The 17968-nt window shown below is 41.5% G+C and overlaps 1 protein-coding gene across 1 annotated transcript; it reads right to left on the reverse strand.

The window, feature by feature from the left end:
• Positions 1-1743: 1743 nt before the first annotated feature.
• On the reverse strand, positions 1744-17410 carry nuak2 (NUAK family, SNF1-like kinase, 2). Its single transcript, XM_072666342.1, has 6 exons — positions 17043-17410; positions 8614-8734; positions 7505-7653; positions 5782-5847; positions 4261-4513; positions 1744-4118 (listed from the first exon to the last, which is right to left on the reverse strand). The coding sequence occupies exons 1-6, from the start codon at positions 17274-17276 to the stop codon at positions 3127-3129; spliced, it is 1815 nt and encodes a 604-aa protein (XP_072522443.1). The 5' UTR covers positions 17277-17410; the 3' UTR covers positions 1744-3126.
• Between the last annotated feature and the right edge of the window lie 558 nt (positions 17411-17968).

The raw sequence follows: 17968 nt of genomic DNA on the forward strand, positions 1-17968 counted from the left end.
TTGTTAGTTTGAAAGTTAGAAATTCTGATGTTTACCGAGTTTATAAGTCTAGTTTCTCCTCATCCTTCTTTTGCTGTTGCCCACGTCTGTTACAGTCACAAACATTGAGGGTCAATTTCCACCCAGCTGATGTTTTGCACTGAAGAAAAAATGTTTGTCACTTTAACCTTTGCACTTTGCTGGCCTCAGCACCCCTCAACTCTTGTAAGAACGCTGCTTTCAAAACATCACTTTTGAGATGTGTTACAGAGCGAAGGAAGGTTCCAGAAATGTTCTAGCTCTTCTCTTGCTGCTGCTTGCATAATACTCACGCTATACACAAAAAAAATAAATATTCAGAATATTTTTTGTTTATCTGTCAATACGCCACTGGTGCAGATGATGACTCTGGTGTCGTTCCCTGAAGGACTAGCTGAGCCATCTTCCCTGCAGCTGTGTTTGGTTTTCAAACACACTGGTTCTGAACTCTCACACACTCTCACGCTACTGCAGGGACCTGGCAACTCCCGAGAGCCCCAAAAAAAGCCCTTTTAAATTGGGGTAAACTTTGAAACAGTTCACGTTCAGTAAATAAATGGAAAGCAAGCTGCACAATCAGCCAGTTTTGATCCCATTTACATGCATCTGCCTTTTCAGCCTACGTCCGTTCACGCTGAAGTTAAAAGAGATCATTTACATTTATGGCATTTAGCTGACGCTCTTATCCAGAGCGACTTACAAGATTACTCGTATTACAGAGGTGGGCCAATGTAGTGTTAGGAGTCTTGCCCAGGGACTATTATTGGTGTAGCGCAGCATAGTCACCCAGAATCGAAGGGGAATCGAACCCTGGTCTCCCACATGGTGTTGTAACCCAGCGGCAGGTAGTGGTGTTATCTGTTGCGCCACCACCAACCAGATCAGTTTTTAATATGAGCAGGTCTCAGCACATTTGAAAAATGCACTGTAGGGGGTTGATAACTAGCATGCAGAGGCAGAGTTTAGGGAGGAGCCAATCAGAGGCTTTTCTGCATCATACATCGACACGATGACCATTAGGAACATCAACATTCAGTGTGATGGATGGAAAATCCTCTCCATTCCATCAGCAACTGAGGTGGAACTGAATGCAGAACTGAATTTAACCTCTAGGGGGCACACTAGCCAGATTTAGAGTTGTTAGCTAGCGTTTTTGTTTACATTACACAATCTAATATTAGTTAATGCATCGCCTGGTTTGGTAAAGCAGTGCTCAATGATGGTAATATCAGGTGAGCTGGTGATTGAACTGAACACCTCCACACTGAGCTGGCTGGAGGCATCCAGAAGATCTCAACAACTTTCTTCCAAATAGAATTCTTGTTACTTGTTACTGTATTTATGTTTATCAGCATCTGTTCCGATGTGATCTGTAAAAACTGCTGAGGTTTTTTTTTTTTTTTTTTTTAAATATCTAAAATTTCTGAACAGAACATGCATTTTAAAGGAGCTCTTCAGCCCTGACTGAACAGGGCTACTTTACAGTCTAATCAGTCTTAAAGGCACGGTTTGTTGAATTCTATATGATAAAGAGAGGTTTGTGACTATGGGTTTATGGAACAAAAACTAACATGGAGTTAGGTGACTGGGGTCATTGAATTTGAACCCTTTAGTAAGGTCAGAAATTGGGTTGATCGGTATTTGGCTCCTCTACAGAACCCACTATTACTGTTATCATGAATGAAACTGGAATGTAGATAAGAAAAAACACTTTGATCTTGTTTGAAAGGTTTTTTTTTTTATTTATCCACTGAGCCAGTTTCAGCACTCAGGGAAGATGGCCACAGTGAGGCGCTACAGATCAGGCAGGCACTTTGGCAAAGACAAAAAAACAAAACAGAGAAAAAGGTTGCGCCGATTTGCGTAGCATGTTCAATTTCCATGTATAAATTATGAAGGGAGGATAATAACATCACATTTCTGCTGGAGTTTAGCCAAGACCTGATTTTGCGCCAAGCAGATGAGATAATCAATCAAAAATGCTTCATCGCAACAGTTCCAGTTTTCAGCGCAGGTTTCAGGTGTTTTTGTGTGTGAATTTCCTTCGTTTCGCAATAAATGTCAAAACAGAGAAATATGGCAAACCAAATGTACAAACCCTGGTTGAAATCTTGCTGAATTGTTTTTGTTTCTACCAAGCGCTCAGATTTTGGCCTTCATTCCTTTCGTAACAAGCTGATCCAGAGTTGGACAAAGTGGCTGAAATGTCAATTCATTTTCTTTTTAGCAACAGAAGCAGTATTTACACTCAGGCCGGTAAGGCCTTCAAAATTCCCCATCCAGACTGTTTACATCCATCAATCTTGTCCGTCTTTATCAGGTAACCAAGACAAATTTCATAAAGCAATAAACCGCCAATGTCTGGCATTCGAGCCAAGATCTAGGCCACAAACTGTCTGTCATAAAAGTTAAACATTAACAAAGTGTCCAAACTTTCCATCTAATACAGAAACGACGCCTTATCACCGATGAACCCTTTGAGCTGAGCTGTAGACCTTTGAGTTTTGTGTTTGTAATACGCTGCTTTGCCTGGAGATGGACTTCGTATCCTCTTCCTCAGCAGTCTGGTTTCTATTGCTACACGTTTTGCGGATGCGAAACCAAGCCGTGGATGTTCAAGTAGAGCATCTTTGGTTCTGCTTTGTTCCTTTTCAGCAACAGTCTCAAAAAAACAAGGTGCAACTTTCACGTTTAGAGATACTGCAGTCTCAATGGTCATCAAGTTGATCAAGTTTCTAAATGTCTACGAGAAAAACATGAAATGCTTGCGGTTTAAAAGGCTGCAGACTGCTGCAGTCTTTTCTGTATTCTAACATTCACCAGTCTAACCACAAATGCTATTCCCTTTGCTAGCTAGCTCTTTTTGGCGTCACCATAAAAGGCTACCACTCTTCAAGTAGACATCATAATATAAATTAAAGTCCTTCTTGACTAGACTACTGCTTTCATGACACTGTTCCCATGCAAAATAGGCACACACCCTGAAATGGACTCATGCTAACTGGTTAAAAAGAGTCCTAATGTGCATTTTAGCTAGTGCATGCTCTGCTAAACGCTAGCTAGTACACTTCCGTCACATTTCCCAGACAGCCTGTAAAGGAGACGGTGCTATCTCCCCACCCTTGCCTGATAGCAGGCCATGTCCATATCCCAGTAACCCTGGCGTGGACCCGATGGCCTGTTCTCGCTATTCAGGTCCAGAAGGTTGTCCGCCGAAATGCTGCCACGCATGGTTCTGCTGCTCCCTGTTGGGCGTTCCACTTTCGCAACAGGATCATGGCGATCTGGAAGGTCTAACCGATCGAACGACTCTGAGGATAGAATGCTGTCCTCACTGATTGCACCGCTGGGCCTTGATCTGCTGCTCCCTGGTGGCAGGGAGGCCGCAAGCTGGTCCAATGATCCGAATTCCTGCAGTCCACCAGAAGAAAACTTGCCATGGCGTTTGAGGATGCCTTTTCGTCGAGGTGGGGTTGAAGGACAAAGTGGACTCTGTGGAGTTTGGGCAGAGTCGCTGCTGTCTGGAGACGAGGAATAGTACCCCGACTCTCTCCCTGCTGGCTTCTTCAGGATGCCTTTACGTGGAGGTGGAGCTGGAGGCGGAGCAGTGGGAGGAGTCACAACAGCATTTGTCATTTTTTCTTCCAGGGGTGGAACCTGGGCTTCGTTGGCTGGCTTCTGCTTCAGGCTGCCACGCTTTTTCAAGATTCCTTTGAATGGTCGAGGTGCGTTGTTCTCCTGCATGCTCTGGGAGACATTGTTTTCTTTGCGTGACCTGCGGATCGAGCGCTGTCTCGTCACCGTCGCGTCTCCACCAGCGCCCGCTCCTGGCCGCAGCAGGCAGCGCATCTTAGAATTGCTATGCAGGAGGGGTCGAGTGGTCCTTCTCAGCCAGTCGGCGATGCGTGTAGAGCCAGCTGTTTGGAGTGCTGTTGACGTTCCCGTTGCCTGCAGTGCTCCTGCTGGTGCAGGTGCTTCGCTCTCGGCCAGCAGAGGGTGCTGGTAGCCCCAGTTGAGCCACCAGTGGCCAGCGATTTCGCCCAGAGTTGCCCTGCGTTCAGGATTGACCATCAGCATCCAGCGAATCAAACCACACGCATCTGTGGAGGGAAGAAGCTCAGCGTAAGTTCTGGGGAACAGACTGTTTAAGCCTCGCAACGCTGAGGAACCCAAACCAAACCGGACTCAAAACCCCTTCTCTAAACAGCCCACAACTTTTCCTGCTGGTTAGATTGGCCTTACCTGATGGTTTGGTGGGTTTGCGATAGTCTCCAGTGCTGATCTGACGGACCAAAGTTTTATAGTTATGTCCATCGAAAGGCATGGCTCCATGGACCAGAGTGTAGAGCAGAACGCCCAGAGACCAGCTGTCCACCTCAGGGCCTTTATACGGCCTGCCGTTTACAATTTCAGGAGAGGCGTAAAGTGGACTGCCACAGTAGGTCTGCAGGTACTCGTCACGCCCATACAGGTTAGACAACCCAAAATCAGCAATCTGTAAAAAAACAAACAAACAGGGTTCTACCATTATTATTAGCACTAGTATTAGTAGTAGATGCAGTGTGGTGCACTTGTTCAAATAAAGGGTCACAAGTGATTGAATGAAAGGCTTCAGGACCTTTACATTACATACCTTTTTAAATCTTTAATTTATTCACATTTCTCTCATTTGCAAAAACTCTTTTTCACCAACAATATAATTGTATGGTTCCTTCCTAAGAAGATTTTACACTAATTTTACATGTACACACTAGTTCTGTATGAGTTTGTAGTCAAATTACAGCAAAATAATAATAATAATAAACAAAATTAAAACATTTAGTTATTTAATCTAAACCCTAATATCAATAACAATATAAACAGTAAGTATACTATTACTAGTTACTAAGTGGAGTAATCTTTAAATTCTGCTTTCTGAATTCTTCTTGATGTTTCTGCATGTAAGAATTGATGTTTGTGAACAATTGTTTAAAAAGCAAATTTCCAAAGTCCTTCCCCAAAAAAGTCTCAGGTCTTTTCCAGTGCTAGGTGTAATCTACGTCTATAAAACAGGTAGTTACAGACTATGACCTCTAAGGATGTTTTTTGAGATTCCCACAGGCTGATTGTTTGTCTGACATAATAAAGCTGAGGAATGCAGAAGCACCAGAGATTAAACACATTCCCAAGAAGCTGATCTGTGACCTAAGGCAATAACGTCTGACCGCTGATCCAGTTTTCCCCTCTTTATCTCTTTGTCCAGGTAACTATTCTCACAACACAGACAGAGCGCAGCAGACCCTCTGAATACACATGCACATACAATTTAATACCTGCTGGTTTCTTTCGCCCTATAGAGATACTAGCTCCACCTCAGTGTGTCTCACTCATTTAGAGTGTGTTACTAGTACGCAGAGCTACATCATGGTCTCTCATTAGGGTTGAATGGGATTTGTACCAGTGTTCTGTAAGGCTTGTCTGACCTAGTAGTGACAGTAGTACCTAAGAAAGAACACATCAGTGGGCAGAGCCTAGAGAGGGCTATTAATACTGCCATAACAGAATAGGATACAGGTGGGGACAGAAGGTGTATGGCTGATTGTGAAGGGTGTGGTAAGTGCCCATCTGTTGTGTGTCTAAGAATGTTCAGTGTATATACACACAAAGGGTGTGATGCTTGCTGGTATGCGTACAGTCTGAACACTCTCACTGCTGAGGTCACACAGGTGAGCGAGCTAGCACTGATATAGCACCCCAGGTGTGCGTGGAACTCAAAAGACTCACCTTTACGTCTCCGTTTTCATCCAGCAGGATGTTCTCCAGCTTCAGGTCTCGGTGGACGATCCCATTCTGTAAGAAAGCAGCAGGAAAAGTAAGCATGAGCATCTCCAGGCACTTGAAATGTTCTTTAGTCAAGGACTCAAAGAAGCTGTTTATGTACACCACATGCAAATGTTTGTGGACACCCCTTCTAATGAATGGGATTCAGCTACTTTGAGCTGCACCTGTTGTGGACACAGATGCGTGAATGCTTGTAGAGAAGTATTGCCAATAGAATAGGGCTTTCTGGAACAAATAAACATTAACCTTTTGGCACCATGCAAAATGCCAGGTGTGGACTAGAGGGGTAGTCCACACCTGGCACACCACACGCTGATCACTTAACTGCAACTGCACTTCCGATTTCAGAAGAAAAAAAATGAAATAAGCAGGTGTCCAAATACGTTTGTCCCTCTAGTGTATGACTTATTATATAATGTTATACATATTTTCCATATAACTCCAGCACTTAGTTGCTGTGTTATTGCCTATATTCACACACAGGAGGAGGAGAAAGTTGGCACATAAAAAAGCCAACACTTTTAGCTGCCATTTACAGCTCTGCAGAGTTAGTTCGGGGAAAGAACGCTGTTTTCTGCCTCTGGGTCAGAGCTTTTATCTTTTACACGTCTCTAAATAAGGAGATAAAAAAAAGGGCTGAGGGCGGATTCGGCGGTTGGGCCGTGTGTGGAATGTGGGCTATGCGGCTGTATTATGTTCCTCAGCAGGAGGGAATACCTTCCCGCTCACCAGTCTCAGAAACCAGCTCCTTTCAGCCCATTAGCCAGGAACAAAAAAAATAAGGGTGGGGGAAAACACAGGCCAGGCATTTCCCCTCAATCACTTCTCTTTAGGGAGAGACTTAAAAATAGAGGTCTTCTTTTAGAAATGTAATTGCTAAATACTTCCTTCTGATGTGTAATATGTGTGGGGGTGGGGGGGGGGGGGCAGTACTACAGTATTTGTACTACAGTCTATTTGCAAGATTTTAATTAATTATTTATTTTTAAATGCTACTCTTCATTTATGAATATTTTCTTTTGGATTTATTGACAAATTCTGAAAGGCATTGTTAGAGCTTTATTTTTATATATAATGTTTGTTGATTTCTTGTAATAATAAAACAATTAAAGTAAAACAACAAAACAAGGTTGTCTAAAAGCTTTTAGATATATAGTGGTTGCCATGGTCCTCTTCACCCCCTACTACTCAAAGAATGCTGCAGTGTTAATTATGGGATGTTTTTTTCAGATCTCGTGTGATTACGCAAAACTTCAGCGAGCTAACGAGAGAGAGAGACAGACACTATCGCTGAGCATGTAAGAGTGCATGCATGCGCAAGTTACACACACACTCTCCTGCCTCTGTCGCTTCAGTGCTCCTGTTCAGGTTGTGCATGCGGCTGGTGTGTCGCGGTTATGCAAGCTAAAGGCTTCAGGGCTGTGTCGGTCGCAAGTTGCCATTATGACAGAAGAGAAAGCAGGACCTCTATTAGCTAGATAACCTAGACCCAATATGAATTTAAGAGTTAGCCAGATAACTTCAGTTATCAGAACATCAGTTATCCTGGCGATTGATTTTGAGAAGAAACATTGAATGAGCTTTTCAAAAATATTTGAGATATTTAGAACCTTGGTGCAGACTGAACAGTGTGTGTGAGAGATCAGATGGGGTATGGCGTGTTTACCCGGTGGCAGTAGTGCACAGCTGACACAATCTGTCTGAAGAAATGCCTCGCTTCCTTCTCGGAGATCTGTCTCTCAGTGATGTAGTCGAACAGATCTCCTCTGCTGGCGTACTCCATCACGATCACAATCTTATCCTTATTCTCAAACACTAAAGAAGAAAAACAGCGCGCACACACACACAGACACGTTAGGAGCTTAGAAGACAATTAAGTAAATAAATAAACAATATAAATGAAAAAGTTCAGTTCTCCCCCTCATACCAAAAGTAGTGGATCAACCCAGAATTTTACACTTTAGATTTACACTGGAGCTACAAGGCTAATAGCTAATGAAAGCTAATTAGCATCACCCAGGCTAACTGCAGGCCTTAATCATTACACACTCTCCTCACAAACAGTGTGTGGAGGTGTTCATTAATCTCTAATAGACTTGATTACGTGCTTTCTATAACTGTAGGACTCTTATCTAGAAGATCAGACCAAAGAAAAATAGCTTTAAGATGCTGCTAATGTTTTTTTGTTTTTTTTTAAAGCCGTGCTGAAATGTACAATTGTCCAGTTTTATAGAGAACAAAGTGTCTGAATGTGCAGTTAGGAGGAACACAGTGTGAATCTGAGGTTTTGCCAAATTACTCATTTAACAGCAGGACAAGGGTGGGGCGGGGGATCTGGGCACCCCAGCATCTTACATAACCCAACTGGGTCAGGGCTGAACAAAGGCTTTGCGTGATACTTTGTGTGTGTGTGTGTGTGTGTGTGTGTGTGTGTGTATGTGTATATACACAACCGCATCATTAAATAATCTACCCGTTACACACAATCAATTCAACAATTCAACCAAACAAAACACTTCTTTATTTATTAATTGAATTAACAAAGATGATTAACTGTTAAATGCAAACTGAAATCAGGATCAAATAAAGCCAGATATTGTTATTTAGCCAGATATTGATTTACTACAAGTTCAGAAGTGAATAGGATATTTATAAATCTTTATAAAAATCTTTTGTTTTTCAATGTACATTAATTTATCAGTTTTATTCAGAATTCTTTAGACCATTACTACTGAATTCCACACATGGAAATGTCCACACAACAGTGTGGTGTACCTTCGTATATGGAGACAATGTACGGGTGGTTGAGGGAGGACATGATCTCAATCTCTCTCCGGATGTGCGTGAGGTCCTGCTCATCTTTAATGTTCTCCTTCCTGATGGACTTGATGGCTACCTGCAGCAGAAACACAGCAAACACCAGGTCACTCACTCTCCTGTGAAGTTTACTCCAAACTACTCCATGTTCCACCGATACAGGAAAAAAATAGCATTGGGCTAAAATATGCTCAGTTACCCCCAACGTAGTCGATCAGCAAACATAAGGTTCAGTGTTTGACTTTAGTTAGTTAGTTTTACACTGGAGCTACGAGGCTAACGTAGCTAACAGGTAATGGAAGTGTATACCTCACCAGCCAACTGGAAACGATGGCAAATGGCTTTGTTAGCTTTTCTAACAGACTTTATTCCATGATGAAGGATAACCAGGAGCTACCAGAGTATGAATAGTATGAATCCAGGGTTCAGTACTATTAACCTTTGTTAGAACAATAAAGACAGGCCTGGAATTACAGTATTAAGAGCTTGTGATGACCTGTGGATGTTCTCTGGTTCTGTTTTCTATTGTTTGGGATTACGTCAGAGAAACACAAAAGACATGGGTGCGCTCTCGGCCCACTGTGTTCTCTCGCTCTCTCTCTGTATGCAAATCACTGTTTTATGTGTCAGATGAATACAGAGGAGTCTGATGTGTTTGTGTGACCCCCGCCCAGACAGGCTCTTATGGACATGTGTGTAAGTGTAATGTCATCTACGCTGTGTGTGTAGTTTGGGATTTTTGGGATTCCACAAGCTGTTTTGCGTCAGAGGGGACCCCTGTAGGGAAACGGAAAGAGGGCCGGGACGGTCGGGGGGAATAACAGGTCAAAAGCTCACACTGAATGGCTTGAGAGAGACGGCTGCTGGAGGACACACACACACACACACACACACACACACACACACACACACCTGAATGCATGTTTTTAATGCTTCACAAAAAATTCAGTACATCTGATTCATACATTTAGGATCTTTTAGTGATATAATAATAATAATAAAAAAATTAGTGCAAATACACGTCTGGCTGAACCTCTAAAAGCTCTCTCACTTAAAGTTATTCTGCCAAATAGTTATGAATACACTGTCCGATGCAAGGAGTTTTAAAAAGAATGACATTATATATTTTTTCATAAATATAATTTAATATAAAAAGGTGCCAATTATGAAAAGTGATCATTATTATTATTAGTATTTTATTTTAAGTATAGCTCTATCATGTGGAGAACAGTGCCTATGCCCACACTTTGTTTCTGCACACTATCCGGTTTTTTTTGTGAGCCACAGCTACCAACTAATCCTACATCGCCACTGCAGTGGCAAGAGGTCAGATAAATACAGGCCAAGGTCACTCCCTTGGCAACTGCCCGTTTGTTGTTTTATAAAATTCAGAAGACGAGTGCAGGTTCACTGGTGGGTTTGGATAGTAAATAAAATGGCTGTGTGTGTGTTGTAGTCATGGCGACCGGCGCCTGGTTCCATTCACCACCACTGTAAAAGAAATGAGAGTCGTACGTTTCTCTGCAATGAACCACAATTTCAACCCAAACTCCCACTCTGAAGGTGTTCATCTCACACACTGAATTCTGGGAGAATTTTGAAAATCAGGTGGAATTCCCCTTTAAAGAGGAATCATGCTTCGTGTCTGTAGTGTTTATTACATTTGTGTGGATAATTTACACTTTTAAATTCCTTTGGTTCTAGACACCGCAGGACACAAATGTGTGTGTGTTGAGTGAAAACAACATGTCCCGACCTGATGCACCGAATTCCCAGCTATCAGTAAGTATCAGGGGTGTGCGAGGGGCAGATTGGCGATAGTGCCCTGGATGCTATTTTCATCTGCCCAAATTACCCTACAGTTATTTCCTGTCCGGCACGTTCTGAGCTTCACTGGGTTCGGGCAGTTTCTATTTTAAGCGGCCAAGCTGTAGGTATGCGGGTAAATCACACACTTTAAAGACATGCCTATCTCTCTCTCTCGCTCTCTCTCTGCCAACAATTCCTCCATAATTCCAAAACATCTCTACAGCTAGAGAAACCTATCCAGTCAGGATTGTTCATGGTGATGGTGGTGAAGGAACCCAGACATCTGAACCTCTAAAAGCTCCCTCACAGAAAGTTATTACTCCAGTTCTGAGAAGATTTTGGGTCTAAATGGTTTCTAAATCGGATATAGATATAGGAAGTGGAGGATACATGAAAAAATTTGTGGAAGAAAAAACGTCCTCAAAGAAAATGTATTTGTTCAGATCTGCCACTATTTTACCATCATCAGCATTCCATATAAAACTCAGAAGACGCACGCAGATTCACTGGTGGATTTGGATTGTAAATAAAATGTTATAAAATGTTCTGATTTATGCAGAGATTTTTTTGTACAGAATTGTTTATCATCATGTCCTGAAAGGCAAACCTGTAAAACAGTGTGCAGCACTAGTTCTCTCTTCCGAACAGACCCCACAGGGCCACTAGCGCTTCTGAACAAACGGCTGCTACCAAATATAGCACCTCCCTGACCTTGTGCCTGTCCATCTGAGGGGTCAGCACTGTGGCTTTTCGCCATTTTCTTTTCTTTAAACTGCCCGGCCTGTTTGACCAGCTGTTTTCTACCGCGTTAGCCGGCCTCTGATAACCTTTCACCCACACAGTCACTATGCTAACACAGCAGCTAAGCAAAGACTGGATGAGAGGTGTTGGAATGCTTCAGGGGGAAACGTGAGCGCGAGCGGCCTGCTGTAGGAATATATAGAGGGATGGTGAAAGGATGAAAGGATATGTACTCAGAAAAAGGAAGTGATTTCGGGGGAAAGCCGCCAGCCCTAGCTCACTGTTTATGTCGTGTTTTTGTTTCCTTGTCTTCAGTTTCAAGTTCAGTTGAAGGGTAAAACGAGAAGTAATAGGAGTCAATCAGTAACTCGTTTAATTAACACTTCATCCCTCAGATCTGCCCCAGCTCAAACAGCAGCTGCACGTGTAGGTCTTTAAAGAGCCCATATCCTAAAATTTCCACCCCCCACCCCGAGGGGTGTTTCACAAAACAGGACTTGGCCCTGAAGTCTAACCTGTCCAATAGGATAAAAGCTGATTTTTTTAAATGTATTTATTAATTATTTCTATTTAGGTATCTAGGTATCTCCCTGAGATCCAGATCCTTAGTGTTTTTGTGGGTTTATAAACCAAAACCCTTTTACCCCTTATAATTAAACACACTGTGCCTTTAAGACTGATTTGTGTAAATTAGCCCAGTCCTGATTGGCTGTATTACACCTCGATCTGGACAAAAAAAAACTCCATTTAACTTCCGCATTTATGGGGCAGGGCTAAACTGCTGTAGGCTAAGTGGGTGCTTGTGTAAATATGTTTGTGGAGTGGAGTGAACTATAGTTAATATATAGTTCTATATAACTATATAACTATAGTTAAGTTAATTACTAGCTAGACGTTACCGTGGCACTGTTCTGAAAAGACTTGAGCTAAAGGAACAGTTCAATGTTAACGTTTTGCTAATTGGTGACTGGATTTCTGTCACCATTAGCCGCATTAGTGTGTTTGGTTGAACCATGCCTTTAACGTCATTTTCAAGAGGTGTTTTCTTTTTTTTTTTGCTGTGGTCCTTCATCAGTGAGCCACAACGAACCCCTTCACTCAGCTGTTAATAATTCCAGTATCTGATCACGCACATGACTTGATAATCACATTAGTGTGATGTTCCACATTCCAGAAGTTCCAGCAGGTGCTCAAACGACCTTGATATCGGAGAACCGTTGTTGGGTGCAAATCCAGCAGGGATTAGAATCCCAGAGTTCTGAACGGCCTGAAACCCGGCCCTGATAAACAGCTTCTCGGAGCGAGTTTCTCAGAAGCCTTTCGAGTGGAGTCATATTTTATTTCATCCAGATTTTGGAGCACATCATGGACATTGTCAGCACTTCTGGCTCTGACCGGCTATCTGCTTTATTAATAAGAGGGTGTGATCAGCTGGATTCAGTGTTGCTCAGTGTCCGATATACTGAATACAAACGTACATGACATAAAACACACCATACGAATAGTTTTTGACCATATTTGTTGTTTTGCCTCTTCTAATAACTGTTGCCAGGTATTGTGATATTTTGCCATATCACCCACAGTAGTGTACAGTGGTGTAACACCCATTAGTACTGTATATAAAAATACAGAAAAATAGAATGTATTGCACATTTAATTAAATAAAGTTCCTGAGACTTGACTGCACATAATCTCGATCAATTTATCAAACCACAATAAACTTTAGTATTCAAAATCTTGTCACTTGTCATTAATAGATCTGAATAATCTTATACAGCTCAATGCTGAGGGAGTTTTTAAGCGCAAGTGCTTAAATGTGGTTTTAGCCGGTTTTCTCTCGCTGCTGTTCACAAACTGCATGATCCAGCATGCTCCCAGACATTTCAAAGACTCATAAGGACAAGTCTGGACGTCACACACCCACACACAGACAGACAGACACGCAGCCAAACATTGCAAAATGCTTCATGTCCATCTCTATTTGGTCACCAATGCTGGGATTTACACTCTATGCAATCTTAACAGTTACAGGCTGTGCTAAAATCTGGAGTTTCAAAGTCAGGTACAGATAATCTACACACAGAACCTAATCTAGAGCCAAGCCAACAGCTGCTCTACAGCACCCAGACAAGAATTAAGGTCAGGCCGTGGCTGCAGCACATCCATCTGTTCCTCGCTGACCTTTACTGTGTGTCGTCTTTGACACACAAATGGACAAAAGTACAGACCCAAAAAAAAAAAAAGTAGTAGCTGCTGCTACTGTTGTTAATCGACATGCCAACACACGCAGGACCATGTTTATAGACAACAGGGCCTTATAAAGGATCAGAAAGCACATAAGCAAGTCTATTACAGCTTACTGAACACCGCCACACGGCTTGAGGAGCATGTGAGATGATTAGAATCATGCTAACGTAGGAAGACCTCACATTCTTTTTTTGGGGGTTGATAAAAATGCACCCGGCCGAGAATTCTGAATTGCAACATCCTAACCATGGTGGACATGTCTGTGTCCCCAGTGTCCTCTTTATTAAAAACTAAATATGGGCACCCTAGCGAACTCATTTTTCCAATACGTGTTAGCTATGTTGGCCTCGTAGCGCCAGTGTAAAACTAAAGTCGTTCAGTTCAGAAGTGCAGAGACCAAACAAACAGGTCTTGGCTTGACTACATTTGAAGTTTTTGCAAACTATTCCTTTAATACCCGTCCTTGGAGTCACTTTGAAGCTAAAACGACACTTGGCGACAGCCAACCGTAGGATAATTTGATGCTAGCTGAGCGAGATTTTAGAGGCCACGATGCGATTTTGGAAAGTTTTCGCTTTCGCTTTCCAGTGACGTCTTTGTTTTCTCAGACACAAGGGGGAAGTTGTTCTCGCTATCAGACGTCTATCAGGTCGGGATTCATTTCTGATTGCGTGTGTGCGTGTGTGTGTGTGAGGCTTACATAATTTCCACACAAACACCCACACAGTTTCATACTGAAATTATTCCCTCGTAGACTGAGGAAGTCAGAAAAAAGTCCAGATGTGGAAATTTAGGGGAATTTTCTTACTCACACTTTTCAGAATAAATTTGTTGACTAGCATGTAGCCACTGATTAGCCTAGCTACTTTAGCAGAACTAGGTTAGTCTCTTTATTAGCCCCAGTTAACTATCAATAATTTTGCAATCATTGTAATTACCAAAAAAATAATAATAAAAAAAAATGGTATTTTGAGAATTTTTGTTTTTTGGGACCGATTTTAATTCTTGACCAATTTCAAAATGGTAAAATAGCTTGGTGTACGTGTAGGAAATGTGGCCAAAACACTATTACGATACTTAAAAAAAAAAAATAAATAAAAATACTATGAAACAATATTCATCTCAACATTGTGATGCAAGGTTTAAAAAAAAAACTGTCAAAAACATTTGAAAAAGAATTTTATTGCACTTAAGACAGCAGTTAAAAATGCTACAGCATACTGTTTATAACAATAATACAATTTAATCACAATAATGATAAGTCACACTTCCCCGTATCTAGCTTTGTGTATTATTCTTGTCTATATTAAACTTAAAATTGGCTCTCCATTACAGAAACGGCACACTGTACAGTGGGTCAGCTGTGTTGGGTCAGGGTGAATTCTGTGACATCTTTAATGGTGATTCTACAGCGAACACCAAGTAGTGAGCAGTGAATTAGTGGCCGTTTCCGAACACAGCGATGCTGAAATGTGAGATTATGATTCAAAGAATCATTTTCTAATTGAATCAAATCACGGTAAGGTCAGTATTTCCATGTTTACTTCCTATGGTTCCACTGTTGAGGTAAGAAACCGCAGAAGGGGTTTTAGTTATCTACACTCTCTCACACTCACAGAACAGGTTATCCAGGCCTAACAGTTAAAACAGTTAATGACTTTTCAAAGAAGTCAGCTGATTCAGCATGACCAAAGGCCATTTATCCAAAAAGCACAGTAAGGATCTAACTACTACTACTGTTAGCAGGACAGAAGGCCATGGCTGGATGTTACCATTTCAGCTTTTCATTAAAGCCTGACTTGGAGTAAAGAGATTTCTCCTAGGTTGATGGTTTAATCCAATTTAAACAGGACAATACAGACCCCCCCCCCCAACCCCAACACCTGACCCATAAAGCAAATCCCAGAACAGAAACCTGCGTCGCTTTGAAAAGATCCTTAAGGCAAACTTCCATTGTAAGCCTCAGATTCCAGTGTCAAACTAAACTTGGTATCTTTAATTTACCGCCACATTTGACCATACTGTTTATGACTAGATTTTGTTTAATAAACCCGTAACTCACTGCCTGTGTAAATAAACACACAAAACATTCACACCTTCCCAGTACGATCTATTATCCAAGTCAAAACACAAATATTATAATAAGTGAGACAGTGTTTTATGCTCTCTGGGACTTCAGCTTATGTATGGCTGTGGCATCAGGGGGGATCTCAGAGTGAGCGCTTAGACAGCTGCACCACTCAGGAGTGCATTTTCAGATTTATGGCCCTCTAAATGTACACTCCTAGACTGGACTCAGCTATTTTTTGGAGCTGGATATTCATGAAACACATTATATTACACATGAAATATGGTTTTATGACGTGGCACAGTTCCAGCTCAGTTCAGGCACATTTACAGTAAACACTGAAGATGACAAGGAAACAAACTTTATATAAATGCTATTTTAGGCCTTTTGAAACCTGCAAACTTTTGGTCACATGTAAGACTCTACTTAAAGCCATTTATGCTGATGTTGTAGTTCTCGATACACGTAAGCAAATAGTCACTGAACAACATTACCGAAATGTTATCTAGTGAACCACGTGGCCCAAATGTAAGGTCCAGTCAATCCAGATGGGCCTGTAATTACATTTCGTGTGTATATACATATATATATATATAAAATTTAATGAGTTATAATGTACCTTCCTGGCGTGTTTACAGCAGTGTAAATGTGACTGATCTACAGATCAGGGACAGATTGATCTGCTGGTATTTGACAAGGATTAAAAAGCGCCCGTTCTGAGTCCAGCGGCCTTCCCTTAGGTTATTTAAAGAGCTGGGTGTGCGGCAATGAACACCAAAAACCAGTTCTATTGTTGTTAGTGTGGTGAATGTGTTCGTAAGTGACTCACACTGACAGACTTACAATGAAAACAACATTGAATGCAGACACGCAACTGGGAACCAGTGGGGCCTACTGGCACTTTAATGCCACACTGGCTGAAGTTTATTCCATTGGTGTAAAATAAAGCATTAAAAGCTCTAAAGTCAGAAATGTGAGCTACCATGAAGCAGTGCTGGAGATGAATAAACACTGAAGAATGAAATTAATCCCAATAAATATGTTAATACCACAACATAAGGTTTTTGAAGATGCTAAGGTACACAAGTTTGTGTTATAGGGCTAAATGTATAAGTAAAAATATTTGAGCAGTTAATCTAGTCAGAATTAAGGCATTTGAAAACTATTTACTATTAACTATTACTAATTTTAACATAGGTATATGTAAAGCAATCCTGCTTAAGATTGACAATGCGGTGGTTGGTTTCTTGGAATTGTCCGTTCCACCTTAAATGGTGCAGCAGTTGCATTGTGGCGCCTGAGGCGCCACAATGCAACTGCTGCACCATTTAAGGTGGAACGGACAATTCCAAGAAACCAACTTCAACATCGCGTTTAATGGTAAATTAAAGTACGAACAATTAATCAAACCAAGATAAATGTAGTATACCCATTCAGAACTCCATCTAAGGTTCAACCAAACACAACTTCATTATTTTACACCAACCCCGAAGTAGCTAGAACAAAAACACCACCAACTCACCATTCTCCCAGACCTCTCCACAGCCTTCTTCACCTTCCCATACGTCCCTTTCCCCAGAGTCTCCAGAAACTCGTATCTGTGCTTGAGGTTGTGCTTGTGATGATGTCTCTTCACGGCTTGTCGTTTGGTCGGAGCCGGACTGGCACACTGTTCGCCGGCATGGAGACCCAAAGCTGCTGACTTGGCTCCCCCACCCTCCATGCCTACCTGTGTTTTACTGTCCAACAAATGCATCTACAAGAACCTCTCGCTAAACAGCTCTAAACATCTGCTGTGACTCATTAAAGCTGGCCTGAGAACAAGCTGAAGACTGTCTCTACTTACTTGTGGCCGAGAGAGGCGCACGCAGTCACAGGTAGCACACTTCTACCGTCTGCTTTTAACCGTGCTGCCGGCTGTAGAGCGCTGGCTCATGAATATTTATTAGTGGGCGGGGCGTCGCCGCAGGGACAGGGTTGCCAGGTTTGCGCGGCAAGCATGTGTTACATGCCTTAAAATCATTATTAATTATTGTCTTCATATTTTGAGATAGTATCGCTAAATAATGACTAATTTTTTATTTATTTATTTATTTTATATATTTTCGAGAACATAACCATAATAGTTTTGAGGTACTAAGTACAATTTGGGTGAATATAAATAATTTATATGCTTCTAATTTAAAATGTTAGGAAAATTAGTAATTTAGCAGAGATACCAAGAAATAAAAATAAAATAAACTGAGAAAACAATTATTCTTTTGAGACACTAAGTCAGATTGTGGCTTGGTGTGGGTACACGTTCTCTGCTTTAAAATAATAATAATTATGATTAATTATTGTCTTAACATTTTGACATAGTATCGCGAAATAATAACTTTATTTTTCATATTTTCGAGAACATAGCCATTACTTTGTGATACTAAGTCATAGTTTTGAGGTACTAAG

The sequence above is a fragment of the Salminus brasiliensis genome, chromosome 21 (genome assembly GCF_030463535.1).
Source record: "Salminus brasiliensis chromosome 21, fSalBra1.hap2, whole genome shotgun sequence".
NCBI lineage: Eukaryota > Metazoa > Chordata > Actinopteri > Characiformes > Bryconidae > Salminus > Salminus brasiliensis.

Bases quoted from the DNA above. Each gene is read 5' to 3' on its own strand.
- nuak2 (XM_072666342.1), bottom strand. From the start codon at position 17,276: ATGCATTTGTTGGACAGTAAAACACAGGTAGGCATGGAGGGTGGGGGA. The intron at 8,735-17,042 runs GTGAGTTGGTGG...TTTCTGCTGCAG, and splicing joins TGGAGAGGTCTGGGAGAATG to GTAGCCATCAAGTCCATCAG. The intron at 5,848-7,504 runs GTAAACACGCCA...GCTTTCTTACAG, and splicing joins CTGTGCACTACTGCCACCGG to AATGGGATCGTCCACCGAGA.